Source organism: Euleptes europaea, chromosome 8, assembly GCF_029931775.1.
Source record: "Euleptes europaea isolate rEulEur1 chromosome 8, rEulEur1.hap1, whole genome shotgun sequence".
NCBI classification, from domain to species: domain Eukaryota; kingdom Metazoa; phylum Chordata; class Lepidosauria; order Squamata; family Sphaerodactylidae; genus Euleptes; species Euleptes europaea.
The window spans coordinates 24,619,743-24,641,045 of record NC_079319.1 but is presented as its reverse complement, the minus strand read 5'-3'; the positions used below and the strand labels follow the sequence as shown (position 1 = coordinate 24,641,045).

The following is a 21,303-nucleotide window of genomic DNA, read 5'->3' as shown; positions in this document are numbered from 1 at the left end:
AGGTGGTGAAATGTAGGTTAATCTCATCTGAAACTGAATTTACAGTCAATGGTATTCTAGCTTTACTTCCTTACTAGTAACATACCAAGAAAATGCAAATAGATCAGTGTTTAAGGAATTTTTATTAAAGCAAGAATTTTATAATCCAAATTATGGTTCTGTGTTCAGCTATCAGTTCGTACTGTCAACTATAACAGTAGTGATATTCTGAGCTCTTTCCCCACAGTAAATTACAAAATTAAAGAAAGGAATGCTTTAAATTTTTTGTACTGTGCTGAAAATTCTTTTCCCCGGGTTTATAAAACATTAATTTGTTTTTTTCCTTTTACTATTTTTTTGTATTTTAAATCAATAGGTAATCTAGGACTAACAGTTTTGCCAGTCCTGGCGCTTGTTGTGTACATAAGCTTCAAAGTTTCCTTTCCTTTTTTTGTTTCATTTTATATTTTTGCAATGTTTTTCTCAATATTTAATAATTTTTCCATGTTTAGATTTTTTTCTTCGGTGAAGCGAAGTTATAGTGCGTAGTCCCGGATCATCTGTAAGAAAAATTCATTTATTAATATGGAAATACGTTTTTTGTATTTCAAAAAGAATGTATCTGTATTATATTCTGTAGCTTTTGCTGAAGTTGCACTCCTGGCCTGGGGCAATGTAAAATTTCTATTGGCTTAACACCACGACAGGACTGGGGTTTGCTAGGTATCGGTTTGCATCCAAAAAGCACATGATTACACAAGCATGTATCAGAGAGCTATGCTTTATTCTGCCAAAGTTTTGACAAAATATGATTTGGAGTCACTGAAGCTTTTCTGCAGGTAGAAATCTGCCAGTAGAGCACAACTTTTTCATCACCCCCACTCTGCTGCTGCTCAAAATGCCTTCCAAAATACTGCTCTGGAAGACTGAGACACCCCCCACCCCAGGAACAGCATTTCAGGCTGCAGCAGGAAGGGAAAGGTCAGAAACTGCACTCCACATGTGGTAAAGCCCCCCCATGGATCCAAGCCAAAGTGATACTTTTTTTCCTAGCATAAATTAAGCAGCTAATTCAGAATGCAGCTTTCTTGAGAGGAAAGATTAGGCCAGTTCTGATTACATTTAGAATAGATTATTGTAATGTGCTCTTGGGGGTGGGGCTATGCAGATGGCCTGGAAGCTTCAATTAGTATAAAATGCACAGCAACTGGCACTAGGGAATTATCTCACCAATCCTGAAAGAGATGCTCTAGCTGCCAATTTGCTTCTGGGCCCAATTCAAAATGTTAATTATCACCTTTAAGGCTGAAAATGGCTTGGGACCAAGGTACCCAAAGGACCATCTGCTCCAGGGAGCCTGCCCACCAACAGAGGTCCTCCTCAGATGCCCAACTCCATGTACCCTGATTTTCTGAAGTGGGATGGCATAGTCACAAGCAACAAGAAATATGGTGCTGAACTGTGGAATGCCTGTTTCCAACTGTAGGGTGCCAAGTCTTCAGCACCAGGTTAAGATGTCTCCCCCCACCCCCAAATTATTTTGATTGCTCTGTTGTGTGTTTTTAAACCCACTGCTTGCTTTAATGATAACATTATTAAAAATCTGCTCTCTGGAATATCTGCTGCCTGTTTTTGATATTTTAAAAAGCACTCCTGGAGTATCTCATTGTGCATTTTATACCACTAAACCAGCTGGTAATTTTCCCCCATGAAAGATTCCAGTGGTTGTGCTTAACAGGATTGTGTATTTTATTGTAAGCATCTCAGGAACAAAGTTTTGTTTGTGAGTAAACGATAGAAGCATTTTTTTAAATTCTAGTGGAGTTCAGTGGGATCTCAAATCTAAAGGGAAGAACCATTCTGCGATTTGCCAAGAGGATGCCGCCCTACATTTTTAAACTGAAGTCATTTGTGGTTGTGTGGTTTACAGCAGTAAGCTTAGTAAAAACACAGTGGGAACTAAAGCCCACTTTGAAATACATGTAGGACCATTGCTCATTATGATGCTCCATAAATTCCTAGTAGAAAGTACCAGCTGATAACTTGTGCTATACCAGTATGGGCACTTCAACTACCAAGCTGCTATGGCCATAACCCCTATATCGTGAGGCTATACCCGTGTTGGCGAACCTATGGCACGCGTGCCACTTCCGGCACGCGTGGCCCTCTCTGCCGGCACGCGCGGTTCCTCCAAGCCGCTGGCCTTTCCGGCTCTGCCCCACCCCGGGTGATCTCCAACCAATAGAGATCAGGCAATTGGACTCTATGGCACTGAAGTCCTTCCCCAAACCCCGCCCTCCTCAGGCGCCACCCCAAAAACCTCCCACTCATGGCGAAGAGGAACTTGGCAACCCTAGCCTCTCCCTCTGGGCCCCCTCTGGGGGTGGTATTCAGGTTAAATTGCCTCATTGGCACTCGGCGATAAATAAGTGGGTTTTCGGTTGCAGTTTGGGCACTCGGTCTCTAAAAGGTTCGCCATCACTGGGCTATACCATCCTCAACAGAGGAACAAATGTGTGCACATTTGAAAGCTATTCTTGATGATACTTACATTAGACACTTGGAACACCTGCTGGATTGTTAACTGCTTTCTGAGCAGCTTCTTTAGCTTGATGGGCTTGCAGTACGGCTACAGCTTCATCAACCTATTTACAGAAACAATTTTACTTTAAAAGTAAGGTAGTCCAACAGCAACTGGCACAACATGAAAGGCAAGACACAAAACTTCCATTTACCTTCGAACGAAGAGATTCAGGAGACTCAAGCATGTGGAGGAGCTCGGAGTTGTCAATCTCTAACAGCATACCAGTGATTTTACCCGCCAGAGTAGGATGCATGGCTTGAATAAGAGGGAACAGCCGTTCTCCTGGAAAACAGTTGGCAAGTTTACAAAATTAACAACGCTAACAACTCTATATGTTAAAACACCCGCTGCATACCTTGAAGCTTTTCTGAATTTGGCTGATGCTATTAATACCACACCACATTGGACTAATATAAAAGCATATACCCTTAAGTGTATATCTTCTACCATGCTTTCCACTGACCTGACTTGGACAGCCCCAGGCTAGCCTGATCTCGTCCAATCTCAGAAGCTAACCAGGGTCAGGTCTGGTTAGTATTTGGATGGACAACCTCCAATGAACACCACGGTCACGACGCGGAAGCAGCCAATGGCAAACCACCTCCGAGTATCTCTTACCTTCAAAAATCCTACGGGGTTGCCATAAGCCAGCTGTGACTTGATGGCGCGCACACACACACTCGCTTTCCACATGTTTTTCTACCTAATATCCATACACCAATTTTTCTAGCTTTTACACAATCCCCCTCACAGTTTAAGGCAAGAATATCTGCAGTAGCCACAATCAACATTTTCAAACATCATTTTTTTTTAAATTTCTGAGATATTAGTAATAACATATGCAAGTGTGATCCAGTGTGAGCCCACTATCTCCAGGTCCTGGTGTCCCCAGAGTCACAGCCTTATCCAGCAATGACTTACCCAGCATCTGCTTTTGTTCTTGTGGAGGGGCAGCAGCCAACATGGAAGCAGTCAAAGGTTCCTGACCTTGCACATGGACAGCAGGCTACAATATGAAACATTTAACAAGATTTAATTAGTTCTCAGTTAATATCTTGGTATGGTCTGCTAATCTGAACCCTAGCAAGGAAGAATGCCTGCACATTAAAAGGCAGTCAACTGATCTTACTTTAAAAAGCAGTTTCACAATAATTAGTAATTCTTCCAATAAGCTTCTTGAAAGAAGGCCTAAATATTTGGTTCTCTCCTCCCCCCCTCCTTTATCTTAACAAGTCTGTGAATTAGGTTAGGCTGAGAGTGTGGCTGGACCAAGGTCACCTGGTAAGCTGCTCTTCTGAGCAGAGGATCTGATCTAGTAAACTGGCCCTAGTCCACTCTAACCATTATACATCAGCTATTGAACCACATTATCTTCTAACCTGAGCTGTACACCTGTTTATTAACAAAAGAGTACGTACCAACAAGACAAGCCTTTACGTACTTTGCAACTCTGAGCAGATACATGATAAACTCCCATAAAAACTAGACTTGCAGCCTGAACCGATCCAAGTCGGCCAAGTCAGGAACATCTAAACCTATTAATTTAAATGGGTTTAGGCACGGCTGGCCCTGCACGGGATCAGCTAAGGCTTTGACGCTTCCCCCAACAAAATTTTGTGTAGCTATATTTACCTGCTGCATAGCAACCTGAGGTTGAGTATTAAGGTGCTGCTGAGGATTGCGAACGCCTGCAGCATACTTGTACTGTGGAACGGTGCGCACAGCTGGAGTAGCTGCAGCTGCTGCGGCAGCTGGACGTGGACCCATAGTTTGTGTTGATGTGTTAGCTGAAAAAAGAAATTTTAGGCTAAATGGAAGGGGCTGTTGGAACTGCACTTCCATGGACTTCCTTGTGGCCTCTAGTTTAAGAAATGTCTTCAGCTCAAATGTACAGGCACCATTTGAACAGCCTGCATTAAATGCCCTGCTACCTTTCCCATTTATTGAACTCCCACTTGAGCAGCCTGCATTAAATGCCCTCCTAGCTCTTTCCATTTATTGAACTCCCAACTCACCAACACGCTGTGTTGACATTACTCTTGGAACCTGTGATGAGGCTGGTCTCATGGTACTGAATGGTGGTCTGGGAGCTGCAGGGCGGATGGCGCCTGTCATGTTCTGGAAAGCTGCATTAAAGATAGCTCAGGGTAAGTGTCCATTTCAAAACCAACAGAGACATTTTTACTTAGTCAAACTGACACTGATGCAAATCCCAGTGCCCTTAAGCAAAGCAAGCCACTTACGATGAGGTCTGGCACCCTGAGCAGTCCAGCGAGGGCTTGGTCTGAGTTGAGCAAGTTGGCTGGTAGGATAATATGCAGCACGGTTCTGAGTCTAGCAAAAACAGGGTGTCAATATTAGTTTGTATCCAAAAGATCATATCCAAAAGTTAGGTAAGCCTATATACATTTCACACACAAACTATTTTAAACAGTACAACTATTTAGTCATTCCGTCTGTACTAAATTCTACCCATTCAAGGACAAAAAGGAAGTTATAAGCCATACCTGTGGAATAGCTGCCATGAAGTAACCTGAAGGAGGCGCTGGCTGGTAAGGGTTGATGACAGGATTGGGCACTGCCCTTACGCTTGCCATTCTCTGCATGTACTGGTTGGTGAGATGAGCCTGGCGTTCTTCCTTACGTTGGGCTAAGGCTACATAGAGTGGTTTGGTGGCCACGATTCTACCATTCATTTCCGTAACTGCTTTGGTTGCTTCTTCTGGTGAGGAAAAGCAGACGAACCCAAATCCTTTACTTCGGCCCCCTTCCATCATGACCTGCCAAAAATAAAAATGCAGCCTTAGGTGAACAAGCACAGAAACGGGAACAAGCACATCCAAACATTTTTTAAAAACGTTATTGAATGGAGTACAAGACTGTAAAATTTCCACAGTATAGTAGCCAAATGTCAGTGTCCTGCTTCCTCTGGAAGCAACCCAGATGGCAAGGATCAACATGTAGCTATTTTCCCCACTATGTGGGCACGGAGATTGACTGGTTTTTTTAATGGCACAGAGGTGGCTAGGTGGGGCAAATATTGCACCAAATGTGGCAATGAACTTCAAGAGCTGTGACTACACCACTTACACAACAGATCTTGCCTGCTTCCCCTTATTCCATCCAAAAAGCTGCTCTTGAGGATAGGAGACTTCAAGTAGTGTAGGGCGCCGATTAAGTGTAAAGTCTATGTAAACTCTGAACCCTGCTTAAGTGAGGGATTTCAAAGGTAAGTTTGGATCTAACCTATAATATCCAACAACCATGAATTGGTATGTTAATCCCACTAAGTTTTAGAGCAAGAACCAGTCAACAGCTTTTTAAAAATGTTAATCTAGAGTACAACAGGACAGTTGGGTGTTATGAATGGGGGAGGGTGTCACTCTGGTGCTAAAATAACCCAAGTTTATTTGTTGGAATGGGGGAATCGAATCCCAGGTGCACTGCAGGGGATGATGCCAGTTTCAGTGTGATGGGAAGAGGAAGTGAAGCATCTGCTAGCTGTCACCTTTGCTCTGGTGGAAGCTCCTGCATTCCAAGGGCACTGATGGTCCCACACCAGATTGGGGTGCATGGCCACAAATCAAACTATGCAGGACAGGGACAGTCCTGCAAGACAGCTCCATCCCATGTCATACATACCGACACACCTAGCTGAGGTAGACCAGAGAACATAACTTCCAGTACTACACTGAGAAAACCCAGTAAGTAACTGGACTTTCTCTGGTGGCAGCACACTACCTGATTCTGTTTGGTCCAAAGGATCCCAAACCAGTTAAAAGTTTTCTCCATGAAACTGACCTTCTCAGTGACTTAGCTCAGGCAGCAAGCCAAGCAGCAGCAGGCAAAAGGGAGTAAGCAGAGTGCTGGTGAGACGCAGATCATGACTATGTGTAAAAGAATTGTTTGTATATACTTTGCTGAAAAATTAGCTATTTTTTGAAAACATAAGCTAGTTTTCAGAAGTGTCACAAAGTCATTTCGGGCTGAAAATTACTGCTTCCAAGTTACTGTCAAATCACAAGAGCTGTTGAAAATCCAGCTGTTACCTTTGCACTAGTGATTGTGCCGAAGGGAGAAAATTCTTTGCGTAGGCGCTCATCATCAATTCCATCATCTAGATTTTTCACATAAAGGTTAACTCCCTGAAAAATTAAATAGAGTACATGTACTGCTTGCAGAACATAAGATCAATAGTGAAAACATTTTGCTCAGTTCAAGTTCTACCTGATATCTGGTGATTCTGTCCTGCTTCATTTGTTCAAATTTACGCTTGAGCTCTGTTTGTCTTTCCACTTTTTTCTGAGCACGGCCAACATATATCTGTTTTCCATTCAGTTCCTTTCCATTCATCTCATCTACAGCCTTAATAAAAAAGGGCAATTTAAAATGTCTGCTGTCATTAATTTCACACATTTGTCAGGTTCCACCAGAACAGCATTTGAGCTATTAAGAAAAAACAAAGAACCCCATGCACAGAATGTACTACAGACTGAGTCAGTCTGCTTCCACGCTCCACATACAAGAGGTGTCTCATACAGAGCATGAACCTCTGTACAAAGGTGAGACTTGAAGAATATATAAATATTCCTTGGGTATTAGATCTATATAAGACCTGCATCAGTAAACCAACAGCGCAAGTGAACATAAAACCACATCAGAAAGGCAGATTTAGCACATGTTGCTTTACATGTTCACACAAAAGATAAATAAAGAGATCCATAAACACAAACTCAGTGACATTACAACACTGTACGAAGTTAACAGAAAGCATGCACTTACTTTTTGAGCATCCTCATGTCTTTCAAAACTAACAAAACCAAAGCCTTTGGATTTCCCACTCTCATCAGTCATAACTTTCACACTTAAGGCAGGCCCTAAAAGACACACAAGATTTGTTACATACACAGTTTCCACAAATAGGATCCTAAAGAACTGCAGCTGCAGTAGCACTCATAGACACAGTCATCCCACTTCCCTTTTCCTGGTGCAGCCCCTGAAATTATGCAACTCCTGGAGGTTTGGTGGGGCACTGGCAGGGAGAACTAGCCGAAATTCTAGAATTATCAGAAGTGCCCCTTTGTGCTAGTAGAAGCTACTTTACGATCTAATCCATGGGTTTAAGATCTTCTCTGTACAAGAAAGCATAGTTGCTTCTAAATATTAATTGCTTAAATATTGACAAAGTCATCTGAAGGTAATGCCCAATTTAGGAAACTGTTCCTCTAGAATGAGATCACTATGGCTTATGGCTGAGGGCAACATATTCATCTTTTGTTGGGTGGATCGACTTCTGCTTCTTTGAGACTGTGACCACTGGCTTAGTATTTAGCACATTTGCTCCCCCCAGCGCTACAGTTGGTAACTGGTTTTTCCTTCCCTCCCCTATCATTGTTTTCTCAAATGCTGGGGAGTGGAATGTTCTCTATCTGAAGGCTGCTTCGCCCTACATCATTGGATTTGCTGTACAGCTGCTATTACAGTAACTTGACCAACATTGGGTTTTAAATTTGGTTTTATTATTAATCTATACTTAATTATAATGTAATTTTATTTTGTATGAACTACATATATTTTAACTTGTTGAAAGCTGCTCTGGGCTCCGCTTTGGTTGGGGGCGGGGAGCGGGATATAAAACCAACCAACAAATAAACCAATACTAGCTTGACATTTTAGCTTGCAAATGATATGAACTATTTCCTTGTTAAGTGGGAGCCCTAGTTAGTTTAGCTAGTGAGCATTACATCCACAAAAGCACTAAGCGCATTGCCTATTCCTATGCTTGAAGCCAAAAGCTCAAGAACTCTGTGGAACTGAAATAGAGGACTACACTACGTAGGTACAGAAGCAAGAACGTTTAATGAAATAGTCATTGAAAAGGCAGCGTAAAACCCATAAGCATAATAAAAAATTCAGTTCTGATTTTAAAAAATTACATTACCAAACTTGCCAAAGAGTTCCTTAAGTCTCTCATCATCCATGTCTTCTCCAAAATTCTTGATGTAAACATTTGTGAATTCCTTAGCACGAGCTCCAAGTTCTGCCTCACGTTCTTTACGAGATTTAAACCGTCCAACAAATCTAGTTACAGAAACAAGATGAACAGCTGCTTCGATGCCTTCAGTCTTTTTAAGTAATCACTTTCTTCCTATAAAGCAGAACTTTCTGAAATTTTTAAAGCAAGTCTGCTCCAGCTTCCTGCATGCGAGCTCACTCAGCAAGTAAGCAACTTCTGTAGCTCACTGCAGTACTTCTTCAGTTAGGGAAACCTGAGTACTAAGCTTCCTCCAAATTACCTGTCTGTCCAGACACAAAGATATGCTGGGAATGGGGTAGTCATTGCATGCAACTGTGTATCCCTTGCCAAGAAAATATAGTAGTGTGCTATGGTCAGGGATGCTGAGAACATTAGCAAGAACAGTGAATTTCATTTGAACCTGGTTTGAAATGTCCATTTTTAGCATCACCAGACCACAGCATGCTACGAAACCATTTGAACGCCTCAAAGACTTGCTCACAAGCAATATTGCAAAGAGTTTTGTATTTATAGACTAGCAATCATTTAGCATAGTAGCTAGATAATTGCTAATCAGAAGGTCTGTCCCAGTTAGGATGTATGGACTGTCCTTGTGCCTGACAGCATTCCTCTTTTTCTCTCTCTCTCTCATCTTCAATCAAGAGGCTGTAAGACACATGCCTCTGTGGTTAAGACAGCCTTGGTGAATTTAATTTAAAGTCTCTAGACTCAGAGTTGCATCGCTTCAAACTAAGCAAAGAAGAATGTTCAGCCAAGTCTACTGAAGACTGATTGACCAAGGCTTTCTTAAGTCACTGAAGTCCTCAGTCAATTTCATTTCAAATACACAGAGCAAGCATTCTTAGTTGATTAATTTGGTGGAATGCTCTGATTCCAGGAACATAAAGTGCAACTGACCAAATAAGTGAAAAAAGGAGGTTCCTGGCTGTGGAATGCTCATCCCCTATGTTTGTAAGCTGTTTTTTCCCCTTTGTTTTTAGGGAGGAGAAAGCTATGGCAAACCACTTTAAAAACAAACATGCTTGAATTATTCTTTATCTGAATAGTCTGCCTGCTTTTTCCTATTTATGGATACCGAGTGAAATAGCTATAAGGGGCAGAGGAAGAAGCCTTACATCCATACATCACTCACTGTGAAATGTAAACTTTATGTGTGGAAATGTGACAAAGAGCAGAAGAGTGCTGGAAGCTGTGGGAAAGCAGTAAGAGAATGCATACACAACTGACAGCGTAAGCAAACTGTTGGAACACAAATGAACAGTTGAATATTCTTGCAGACAGCATGGAAGCCAAACCTCCCGACTGAGCTTTTCTGGCTATGACTGTCTGAATGATGGCACAGTCACTTGGTTCACGTGAAATGAAGTTTTTTGAATATATTTCCAGTGAGCTACACTAATTTAGATTACAGATTTTTCTAACGTGTATTTTCATGCTGAATTTCAGCTCTGACTTTTAAAGGCTCCAAGGAAACATCTGCATACTCACACTTTGCGATCATTAAGCAACATTCCGTTCATTTTTTCAATAGCTCTTTCTGCAGCTTCTTGCGTCTCAAAGTGTACAAATCCATAGCCTTTGGATCCATTTTCATCACACACAACCTACAAAGAATATTGCAACTATTGTGAGACCATCTGAATGCAATTATATTAACCACGATGCTATAACAACATTCTGCATCCTGTCCAGCTCACCTTACAAGAGAGGATGTTTCCAAAAGCAGAAAATGTGTCATACAAAGCTTTATTATCAATCGATTTGTCCAAGTTTTTAATGAAGATGTTTCCAACACCACTTTTACGCAGAGATGGATCACGTTGGGACCACATGATACGCACTGGCTTGCCTTTAATGACATCAAAATTCATGGTATCTAAAGCTCGCTCAGCTGCAAAAACAAATTAATTAGTGTTAATTTTAATCTCAAGACAAACCAAATATGACATTTGATAGCCTTTCAGCTAAGAAAATTGCTCTTGACTTCCCATACAGAATTCAAGCTTCTCTTGACTTCCTGAACTACATAAAATTCAGGCACTATTCCAGGTGATGGACTATGTTACGAATGGCCCTTCAGCCCCCAATTTCTCCATAAAGTTCACTGTAGTTAGCCAACCTTGGAGGATTGGTGTAATAAAGCAATGTCAATCATTCAGGGCTAAGAAGACACTAGGAACAAACTGACTCCCAGCTAAGGACTATCAGGCAATAGACATACAAACGGACACTGCCAATGTAAGATCAAAGGAGGAAGAAATCACACCTGTACCAGAGCGGGAAAGGGACCAAAGGATAGCTAGGTCACTTCTCCCTTTGAAACAGGAGGAAACAATATACATTTACATTATTTATAGTCTACCTTTCTCACTGAGATTCAAGGCGCAACAGCATCCAATAAAAAAATAGTGTTTGGATTGTATAAATCTGAAAACAGAGCTGAAAACTAAGGTGGGGGGGGAGTATAAATTATCTGAGCCCAAAAGGAAAGCTCTCTCCTGCCAGGTGCTCTTGTACTGCTCACATCTCTGGACTCATGCTGGCAGGAATGAAGGACTCCTTTGGATCACATGTAGCCACACAATGGGAAGTCCAAACCTCAGGCTCATGGTTCCCCTTCAAACTGCCCTTATAATCAGTTTTAGCAGCCGGTTGCTGATGGATTTTTGGTGTCATTTCAGACACAACCATTTTGGCTCCCAGCTGCTAACGGATTTTTACCTTTTCAAAGCTGCTTGTGTCCCGTTGGCATTCTGGGGCTCAGCCAGTTTTTATGAAAACTGCTTTCTCCCATTTTCAGTTTTTCCTTGTGCTTCTGTATCACTCCAGTGTGCTGTTTAAAATGTCTGCAGCGATTCGGAAAGGATCACTCCCCCCTCGCCTTTTTCTGCGGCGTCTTCTTTTTAGCCTATTTTAAAATGTCCTGAGATTTGTGCTATAGCACCACAGCAATCCAATGCATGTAATATTGTAAGCAGGGGTGGGTGGGAAGCAGTGCTGCTTGAAATGGCCAGAGTGCTTTAGAGACGGCTCATAAATTGATTGAAATTAGCTGTATGAAACATCCGTCTCTGTATTGCTTTACCTGAAAATGGGCCAACAACGGATGACATCAGACATCATTCAGATTAGAACAGTAATCTCAAAGGGGCCATGGTAGTGTAACTTCTCTGAGGGCTTGTACTTTTGAGAAATGGTGCCTGTTCCTTTAATTACACTAGTCAGGGATAAACATAGTTAGGACAAGACAGACTGCAGTTTGCCATTTTGCTTTCCATCTTTTTGTTCAGTCTTGCTGCCTATAAATAATCTGCAGTGTGTATGTGACTCTTTTATTAAACATTTATAACATGAACACTAGAAGTCTGATTTCTGTACTCCGCTAATAACATGTCTTACTCTCAACCACATTACCAAAGATGAAGTAAGGGCAGTGGGCAAACTGACTCCTTCATCCCCACCTGCGCAAAAGGGCATCTGCTCATTCCTGTCAGAGCTTGGCTAAGGGAGGTCGTGAACACAGTAAGACAGCAGAGCCAGCAAGAGGCTCTGGAGGTATAGTGCTCTGGGGTCACACTCCTCCAGCTGGTTATACTCTACTCAATTCAGTGGGTGGTGGCAGCAACTGAAAAAAGGGTTGATCAGGGGGAAAAGAGGGAAGAAGGTAGTTTGCTAAGCAGTGACTTGGGATGGCCCAGAAACTTCTCAACTCCCGGCAAGGAAGGAGCCCAATGCCTTGTAGGGTAGATGCAACATAGAAAAGTTAAATTGTATAGCATACTGGATATCTTAATTAAATGCCACTGTGGGTATTTTGCCCTAACAAAAGCCAATGTGCCCAGAAACATCCTGTTTCTGAAACTTTCTGATATAATTATGTAACAGTCCACTACTATGAGATACAACAATTCTGGAGAACAGAAGTTTCTAATACAGTTACTTCTGAAGTGACAATGCTCCCAAGGTACAGCAAATGTAAAATTATGGCATTGGCACCGATGAAGTTTGATAGTAAGAAGCTGATGCAACAGACCTCTTCCCCATCTGCTCCCAATGGTTACAGACATTTGTGAACAAAGCATGATGCAGCAAGGAGGAAATCATGTGCTACTCTTGTTCAAGCTCTTGCTTGGTTTACAGAAAAGACTGCACAAAAAGAGAGAGGATGATTTCTGATCTCTACTCAGCAGCCAACACCTTGCACAGCATCCTACATGGGCAGATATTGCTTTCAGTGAATTTGTTCTCGTCACAGATCACCAGCTTCAACCCATAGTCTCCAAAGCTATCTTCTTTGTAACAAAATCTCTTTGAAATGACTCCCTAACCAATATGCTTCAAAACATTCTGTTCAACACTGCAGGACCAAAGAAGTTTTCTATTAAAAATGGAACTGGTGAGTAAGATAGGTAAGGTTATTTGTTCCTAGTATTTCAAACAAATGTGAACTCCAACCACATCTATAATTTAGTACCAACCAATACACACAGCAATTAACCCCCAATCTCTGTTCCTCTGTCTCTAGGCCTTCTGCGATGTTTTCCACAAGACCAAAATGGTATAATAGATCTTTTCAACCAATTCGGTCCCATGCGAGACAATCCCCAATTCCATAAGATAAGAAAATCTGTCAAAAATTTGAGTAACTAAACTGTATAAATGCTCATAAATTCTTATATGACAGTACCTTCAACCAATGGAAAGGGTTCATCTGTCAAGGAAAGGGAGCCACAGGATGTGTGTATGTGTGTGCATCTTCTCTCCGGTGCATAAATTCGCTTTAGAAATAGGCCATTGTGGACACCAGGAAAATATATGAATGGAAGAGTCTTTTCTGGTAGGTGGAACCCTTCCTCCCATGCGCCCTTTCAAATAATGTACAGACCAAGTAAATGAAAAAGGTCTTCCATCTTTCCATTTGACCTATGGGTAGCTCCTGTCAGCAGCAGCTTCTGTGACAGCTGTAGATGCTGCCTCTATTAAGAGAATCGAATAAGAAGCCACAGCTATCAAAGTCCTCCATCCCAAAGTAAGGTGCACCTCTTGAAAGCTCATGGGAATATAACACTTTCTATTTGACCAGTTGGTTGTATTTTTAAAGTTGCCTATATTGCTATTCTTCCACACCTCTACCCTATTTCAAGCAAGCAGCCAGTACACATATCTGGTGATACATTCAGCATCATTAGTCACCTGTCAAAAGCTTCTATCCTTTTAAGGAACAGAGGTAGAAAGCTGAACGCATATTAAAATGGTACTACTCAGTCCCAACTAGGTATATTTCCTCCACCAGGAAGTACAACTGGGTTCTGCTAGCCTCTCTAGTGGGGGCAGAAAATAAAGGTGGTGGCCTCTTCATACTCTCTCTGCACCTTCTGATCTCAGTCAGGTTGAAGAGAGACAGTTAAGGCTAATGCCTCAATTCTACACTTTTTTTTCACAGCACAGCAAAGATAACAGCTCTGCCTGACTCTTTCCAGGGACCGAGGGAGTTGCAAGAGTCGCCACCACAGCACAGCTTTGTTGCAGTCCAGCCCCTTCCATGCCTACAAAATTGAATTGAGCAGGAATATGGCAAGATGCAACACAGCCCATGCTAGAAAAAAATGGGGGTAGCTTCTTCCTGTCATCTTATTGGTAACGCTGCTGTAAATGTGGGTTTCATACTTTTCCCACTGGAATAATTAACTCACAGATATCAATAATAATGAAGCCAGTTGTGAAAAAGCATTAATATGTAGCCTCTTTGGAACAATGCCAAAGAGCTCTCCCCCTTCATGGTAAAATTTGTATAACCTGATTACTAAGAGTTCTTCAAACCATACAAAAATACCCAATAGTTGTTTTTAAAGCTAATTGAATCAGGAAATGAAAAATGACAAGCCTTTCCATCTCCAGGTATAACAGTTTTGTACCTAATATGAAGGCTAACCACACATTCCCAAACTTCAAGGCTGCCAGGTTAAACAAGTTATATTCCTTCACTTTCAAAGCTAGTTATAGTAAAGACAAAAAAGATCCAGACATGATATTTAGTTCATGACTGGTATTTTCAAGATGGTAATTTAGTTATTAACAGCTACCTAAACACTTACTATACTGAGTTTACCAGAGGTTCTGCTGAATTAATCACCAGCTGAGCAAAGAACAAATCCACTTAAGCAAAGGTGACTAACCATGCAAGCCTAAGAACATTTTCCTGAGAGTATGAATAAAATGGGACTTACTTCTGAGCAGACCTGCTTAGGATCGCTCCCTCAAACTGACAGAAGGAAAACAGCAGTATGTCTAACAGAAAATGTTCAAATCTAAATCCATAATCCTGGATGGTTATTCAGGGGTTCTACGTATCTCAATTAGCTTATTCCTGCTAAGTATATAGGAAACAATCAAAACACCATGTTCTTTCATTTTCCTTGAGTGTCAAAATGAGAAAGAGCTGTGAAAACTGAAAACTTGCTTCCAATGCTTTTTCCTAAGCCCCGCTGCCAACCCTTCCTTAAGGACGGCTGAATGGTATTTTAGCTTATATGGATTTATTTATTTTTAAGTGTAAGTCTGCTGTAGAATCAGTGTGTCCAGTCCAGATTGTTTTAACTAAATCATCAGTATATTTCAGTAGCTACATTGATCGGCCTGGTGCAATGCAAACAAGGCGCAATCGAAATTTGGGTTTAAAAGCGCTGGAAGCTCCTCTCTTCCACTCCAGTTTCTGTTTCTTGATTGAGAGATGCTCACCTATCCCTTCATCAGTACTTACGGACAGTAACCTGGCCAGCAACACACACCGCTCTGTCAGCTAGCAGAGGGGAGCATTTCCCCCAAGCCCTGCTTCCCTAGTGTGAACTGTAGGCAATTTATTATAAAACAAACGGTGCTACCCTTGGAGACTAAAGGGAGTCCTATCTGGCTGTTCCCCTTGACATACCAGCCACCTTTAAAAAAATGGTTTAAAAGTTATTACACCGCAGACATGGACGCTATAAGCCACAACCCACACCTTGACTTTAAGAACAAAAAATACCCTCGTTGAAGAACTACTCCCACTTAAGCGCGCCTTGTATCCCCTGGCTTTATCCTCCTGAGGGCACAGGAGCCTCGCCTGCGCCCCATTTCTCCACCGCCATTTAAGGCGCTCATTAAGTTGGCATTTCCTCCCGAGACGCCTCACATCGGGCTTCCACCCCGCGCCTGACACCCGGCAGCCGGCAGAGGAGAGCGCCGACCCGCCCTTGGCCGAGGGCCGCGCCTCGTGAGCCGGAAGGCCGGCCCGGCCCCGGGAACTTCACGAAGGGGGGCGGCGGCGGCGGCCCTGCGCGGAAGGGCAGGCCTCTTTCGGCCGACGAGGCCTGCGAAGCCCTCGCGTTTGGACCGCGTGGAGGAGGCGCCTCCCCGCCACGAGGCCTCGCGTGTCTCTCTCTCTCCCCCACCCAGCGCGGCGTTCAGCGAGCGACGGCGAAGCTCCCTCGAGTTGGCCACGCGCCTCTCGGCCTGCCCCCCCCCGAATGCGAAGCCTCCATTTCCGAGAGAGGGAGGAGCAGGAGCGAGAGGGAGGTTGCAACACGGCGGCAAGGCCCGGGACTACGAAGGAGAAGGGCTCAGCCCGCTCTGTAAAATGGATGCTCCGGGAAACGGGAGGAGAGAGGGGGGGGAAACGTGCAAGCAGGCCTCGGAGAGGAGCGAGAACATGGCTCCAGAAACCGGAAGCAGCACGGGAGAAGGGGGGGGGCTTAGGAAGACGCTTCTGCCTTTCTCCCCCCCCCCCCCGCCGCGCAGAAGCAGAAATTACATTCCTCCCCCCGGTCAATTGTACGCCACGGCTCTCTCCCCCCCCCCCCGGCATTTCCCTCCTCGGCCCTTCCACGTGTGTGTCTCTCTCCCCCCCCCCCGCGGCCCAATGGCTCCTTTCCCTGCCTCCCCATGTGCCGGGGAGGGGAGAGCAAAGTCCCCACCACCACCACCACCACCCCCCGCGGCCCGTGTCTCTGCCCTCCCCCCGGCCCTGCTCACCGTCGGCGGGCTGCTGGAAGTTGACATAGGCGTAGCCGAGGGAGCGGCGGGTGATCATGTCCCTGCAGACGCGGATGGAGAGGATGGGCCCGGCGGGGCTGAACTTCTCGTAGAGCATGGCTTCGGTGACATCGGGGTGGAGGTCCCCCACGTAGAGCGAGGCCATCGGGTAGCTGGGGGCGCTGGGGTTCATGCCGGCGGGGGGGCAGGGAGGGGGGACGAGGCGGCAGGGCAGACTCGCGGGCGCCGAGGAGGCCGCGACGGGGCCGGCGGGGTTCCAAACTTAACGGCTCCGCGGCGGTGGCGGTTGGGCGGCGGTTGGGCGGCTCCGGGTCGCTCGAGCGCTCGCTGCTGTCGCTGCCGGCGGAGGGAGGGCGGGCGGGCGGAGGGGGCTGCTGCTGGCGGCGGCTTTTCCTGCTGCGGTGGCTGTTGCTGGTTTGGGCGGGTCTCCTCTCGGCTGCGCCGGGTCCGGGTCTTCGCTTCGCTTCACCGGGTTATTTTATACCAAACCGGCCGGTTTCAGATGGGGAGGAAAAGAAGGAGATGGGGATTTTTTTTTAATAATTATTTTTCGGGTTTTAAGATTTTTTTGGATTTTTAAAGGTTTTTTTTTTTTAGTAATAAATGGTGCGGCGGAGCTGGTGTGTCCGGGAAGGCCGGAGCACACACACTGCACACACAGCACCGTCAGCGGCCGGGGGACAAGGGGGAGGCCGCCGCCCCGGCCGCGCACTATATATAGCCGCCCCGCCCCCAGCCACCTCCTCCGTACAGCACGCCACGCACTGGAAAGCCCCGGCGCGCACGCGCAGCCTCAGACGAGGAAGGAGGCGGAGTAATCCATCGCGTGGGGGCAGCGGCTGACGCTATACTTGACGAAGGGATGCAACTGCCCGGATTTGGGCAATAGGTAGCGCATGTGCACTGGAAGGCGTACGTGAGAAATAGATCGCGAGCGGGGGGCGGGAACTATGAGAGGGAGGAAAGCGCACGCGCACGTTTGGCTCGCTCGCTGTTGGCACATGCGCAAAGGAAGCCGTTGTTAAGGGCAAGAATTTTCGGTAAACCATGCTGGAGATGGGAATTCGCGGGAATTTACGACAATGGGCTGGTTGGGGGCGCATGCGTAGAGGGTTTTCCTTTTAAAATTTAGGCACCTAACCGAGGAGGGCAAGATGTTGATATAAACTGGGCTAATGAGTGAGGGCTTTGTTGTATTAGGGGTTGTCCTAAATAGGTTTATTATATTTTCTTCCACTTCGTACTGATTAATCACTCAGTAGTGGGCAGTTTGGGGCTTCGGTGGCGGCTTTACTAAGACGGCAGCTTGTCCTCTGATCTTCCTTTTGTTGGGAGAGACGAGTATATTTTCAGGGTTTGTTTCTTCTCAATATCTTTATTTGTTGCATTTTTTTGAGAGCCTGGAAGTTTGGGGGAGGGGCCGTGGCTCAGTGGTAGAGCATCTGCTTGATACGTAGACGGTCCCAGGTTCAATCCCCGGCATCTCCAGTTAAAGGGACTGGGCAAGCAGGTGATGTGAAAGACCTCTGCCTGAGACCCTGGAGAGCCGCTGCCAGTCTGAGTAGACAATACTGACTTTGATGGACCAAGGGTCTCATGCAGTATAAGGCAGCTTCAGGTGTTCTGTTTCGCAATCTAACAAGAAGAGGGGAATGGTTAGTAGGCCCCGGCTCTTTCTCAGAGGCAGGATGTCCAGTGTGTCTAACTGACCATCAATGACATGCCTGGGGTGTGGGTGGGGATGAGGTGGATTGTCAATACAGCACACCACAGTCTTCACCTTCCGAGACCTGAATAAGGCTGTTAACAATAGGATGTTTAGGAGGGCACTAATTCATCAAGTCAGCATAACTTGGAAACGACTCGACTGAACGTGACACACACAAGGCATATGTGTTACTTAAGTATTTCAGTTAAGCTGTTTGTTTACCCTTTTCATTAATTCTTAGGGACAAAGTGGAAATTAACACTTGCTCTGGGATAAAAACGAAAGGAGTGTGTGTTTATGCGCATAATTTTTTTCTGTGTGCTTAACTAATCCAATCTTGCAATACATCAATTCAGGGTAACAAGCCAACACAGGTTAAGCTACCTGTTGTTTTTATTAGCCAGCTCTGCCTCCATAATATTAGCTGTAATAATAAGTTGATTCCTAGACTACTTATTCTGGCAGTGTTGGTAAGAGGAAAACAGTTCTTGAAATTTACAGAATTAAACATGCTGTCTTTGGTGCTTGCAGTCTTTGATGTTATCTAAATAGATGCATATAACTTTACTTTTAAACTGTGGTTAGTTTTAGAATGTGAAGATTTTGTCCCTTCATCTCTTCTCCCCCCGCCCCCAGCAAATACATAATGTTCCCAACAAACTGAAATACAGTACAGCACGGACACTTTCTGGTGAATAATATGCCATTCAGAAAATGTGAAGAAATATGGGCCAATCTATAACTTTTACTTTTGTTTGTAACACAAAATGTACAGACTGTAAAATATTCATGCTGGTTAGAAACACTGCATTTTCGGTTAATCTCAGTATGATGCTTAATTTAAATTCCTGCCCAAAAGAATTTCTTGCAGAAGTACAAGCGCCTAATGAATTTCCTTAGAACCAGGAGTTCTGTGGCATCTTGAAGTGCCATCTTTTTGTTGGCAAGAGTCCATAGCGCGGAGCGCTCTTCTTCGGATACCATTTTGCCAGAAGTGAGAATTTTTGTACTGATACTGGTCAAATGACTGTAAATAAACTGAACTGAGCCAGAAGTGTGAATGGGGGATAGCTTAGTGGCAGAGCATGTGCTTTTTCATGCAGGAGGCTCTCAAGAACAGATGCTGATGACTCTGGGTAAATGCATCTCTGTTCTCAGGGCTGGGCATGACCCATGGATGAGACTTTGAAATCCACTGCCAGCGTGAGTGCACAATGACTGAGCTGGCGGGACCAAAAGTCTGAGTCAGGATAAAGCGGCTCCATGTGTTCTGTCTTTCACTCTTCTCTCATTTACCTGTGGTTTAAACTTTGCTTCGTTACTATTCCAGCTTGTGGTTGCAGCAGGTGGAGAGGCTGCTAGAATCCTGGCTTGTTGCTTGCTTTGATTTGTTTTTCCCATTGGCCTAGTCTCCTAAGCTTCTTTGAGGGTTGATTGCTTCCTTCACTGCTCAAGGGCAATTTAGCCCAAATGCAATTAAGAGTTATTGTCAGGACAAGCTACTCAAGTGGCATTCCCGGGTAAACAGAGAAGTAACTGGTTCCTCTGGTAAATCAGCCAGATCAAGCTTCTGAATTGCGGGGTTTTGAGGAAGACGGGCATCCTGGGAGTTATGGCATTTGGCAGTTAGCCCTTTGTCTATCTTGAAGGGATTCAGTTGCACGGTCTGTGTTGTTAGCTTCCTGTCATGTACATAGTATCAGGGATTTCATTCGCTTGCATGTTCTCATTGTTCCATGGTAATGTTTGGGGGTTCTTACCTGCCTGAGAATTGTTCTGAAAGCTCGCTCATAGAAAGTTCCCCTTTGTGGTACCACTTGCACAATTGCTGCTGTTGCGTACATGGCTTTCCACTGCGAGGCGTGCCAGCAGCCTCACTAGATAATGTTACTGCTTCAAGTGAAAGAACTTGTGTTTACCAAGCTTAAGGTTGTACTAAAGGCCAAAGTAACTTCCTCCCTAGAAGAAGAGTCACGTGAAGTTTGTAATCAGTTGGATTCTCTCAGGTTTTCTGCTGTCGAAAGGAGGAGAAGGGGCCTCCTTTGTCCACTGAACGTTTATGCAGGTTTTTCATTCCAGTGCCATGTTTTGCAGACAGATCCCTTCATGGGAATTCTTCAGTGAAGGAAAATATTCCAGCAAAATCACCTCTGCATTGAACTGCAGTAACTCAAGATACCTTGCATGTGCAATTGTTCTATACTGGATGTTGCAGCAGCCACTGTTCATCCCATCCCCTTGAAATCGCTAGATTTGTTTTAATTCTTGGATATAGGTTTTGGAACCCTTTGGACTTTGATCGTTTGTCTGACTTTGTATGAGGCTGTTTATTGTTATTCAGAACATTGGTTGGAGAACGGGAAACTTTTAATCTCTTGTGGAGCTGAGGTTTTGATGTGGATTCTACTTTGAATGCTTATAAATGAATACATTGAAATCAGCAGGATTTATTTCTATGAATGGGTTTTTATGATCAGACTGTCAGACCGAGCATATTCATGAAGCTCTTTTAAACTGATGTTCCATTGTAGGTATTGTAATGGAAAAATGCATAGAGATGAAGGTGGTCTTGAGAAGATTGAATTAGAGGTTGGGAAGGCATATTAGACCTTTCTAATATGCTGTAACTGTTATTCTGTGTCATGGAGAAACAATCCAAAGCAGGTCTATCAGGAAGTAAGTCTGATGTTATTCAATGGGGCTTACCCCCAGGAAAATACCTTGGTATTGCAGCATGAATGGAGATTAATAAAGAAGAGAAGTAGGTTCTTTTTCCCAAAGATAAACTCATATCCAGATCCCGAGATGATTACTCAAATAGTTACTTTACTGCTCCACCCTCTAGCAGGAGCTAGCAAAAGAAGCCACTGGGATACCTGTATACGACTTAATTGTACCTTATCCCTGTTTGATGAAGGAGATGGAAGTGAGAAACATACACTCGTACATGAAACGTGTGAACTG

At 44.1% G+C, this 21,303-nt stretch overlaps 1 protein-coding gene across 1 annotated transcript; it reads right to left on the bottom strand.

Moving 5' to 3' along the window:
* Positions 1-103: 103 nt before the first annotated feature.
* Positions 104-16,862, bottom strand: PABPC1 (poly(A) binding protein cytoplasmic 1). Its single transcript, XM_056854249.1, has 15 exons — positions 16,611-16,862; positions 10,298-10,491; positions 10,089-10,204; positions 8,505-8,644; positions 7,346-7,440; positions 6,791-6,928; positions 6,613-6,708; positions 5,071-5,343; positions 4,807-4,897; positions 4,579-4,689; positions 4,196-4,350; positions 3,485-3,569; positions 2,715-2,845; positions 2,531-2,624; positions 104-539 (listed from the first exon to the last, which is right to left on the bottom strand). Exons 1-14 carry the CDS (start codon positions 16,801-16,803, stop codon positions 2,532-2,534), a joined length of 1,911 nt encoding a protein of 636 aa, XP_056710227.1. The 5' UTR covers positions 16,804-16,862; the 3' UTR covers positions 104-539; position 2,531.
* Between the last annotated feature and the right edge of the window lie 4,441 nt (positions 16,863-21,303).

Bases quoted from the DNA above. Each gene is read 5' to 3' on its own strand.
- PABPC1 (XM_056854249.1), bottom strand. From the start codon at position 16,803: ATGAACCCCAGCGCCCCCAGCTACCCGATGGCCTCGCTCTACGTGGGG. The intron at 7,441-8,504 runs GTAATGTAATTT...TGTGTCTTTTAG, and splicing joins GGAACTCTTTGGCAAGTTTG to GGCCTGCCTTAAGTGTGAAA. The intron at 5,344-6,612 runs GTAACAGCTGGA...TATTTTTGGCAG, and splicing joins GCACAATCACTAGTGCAAAG to GTCATGATGGAAGGGGGCCG.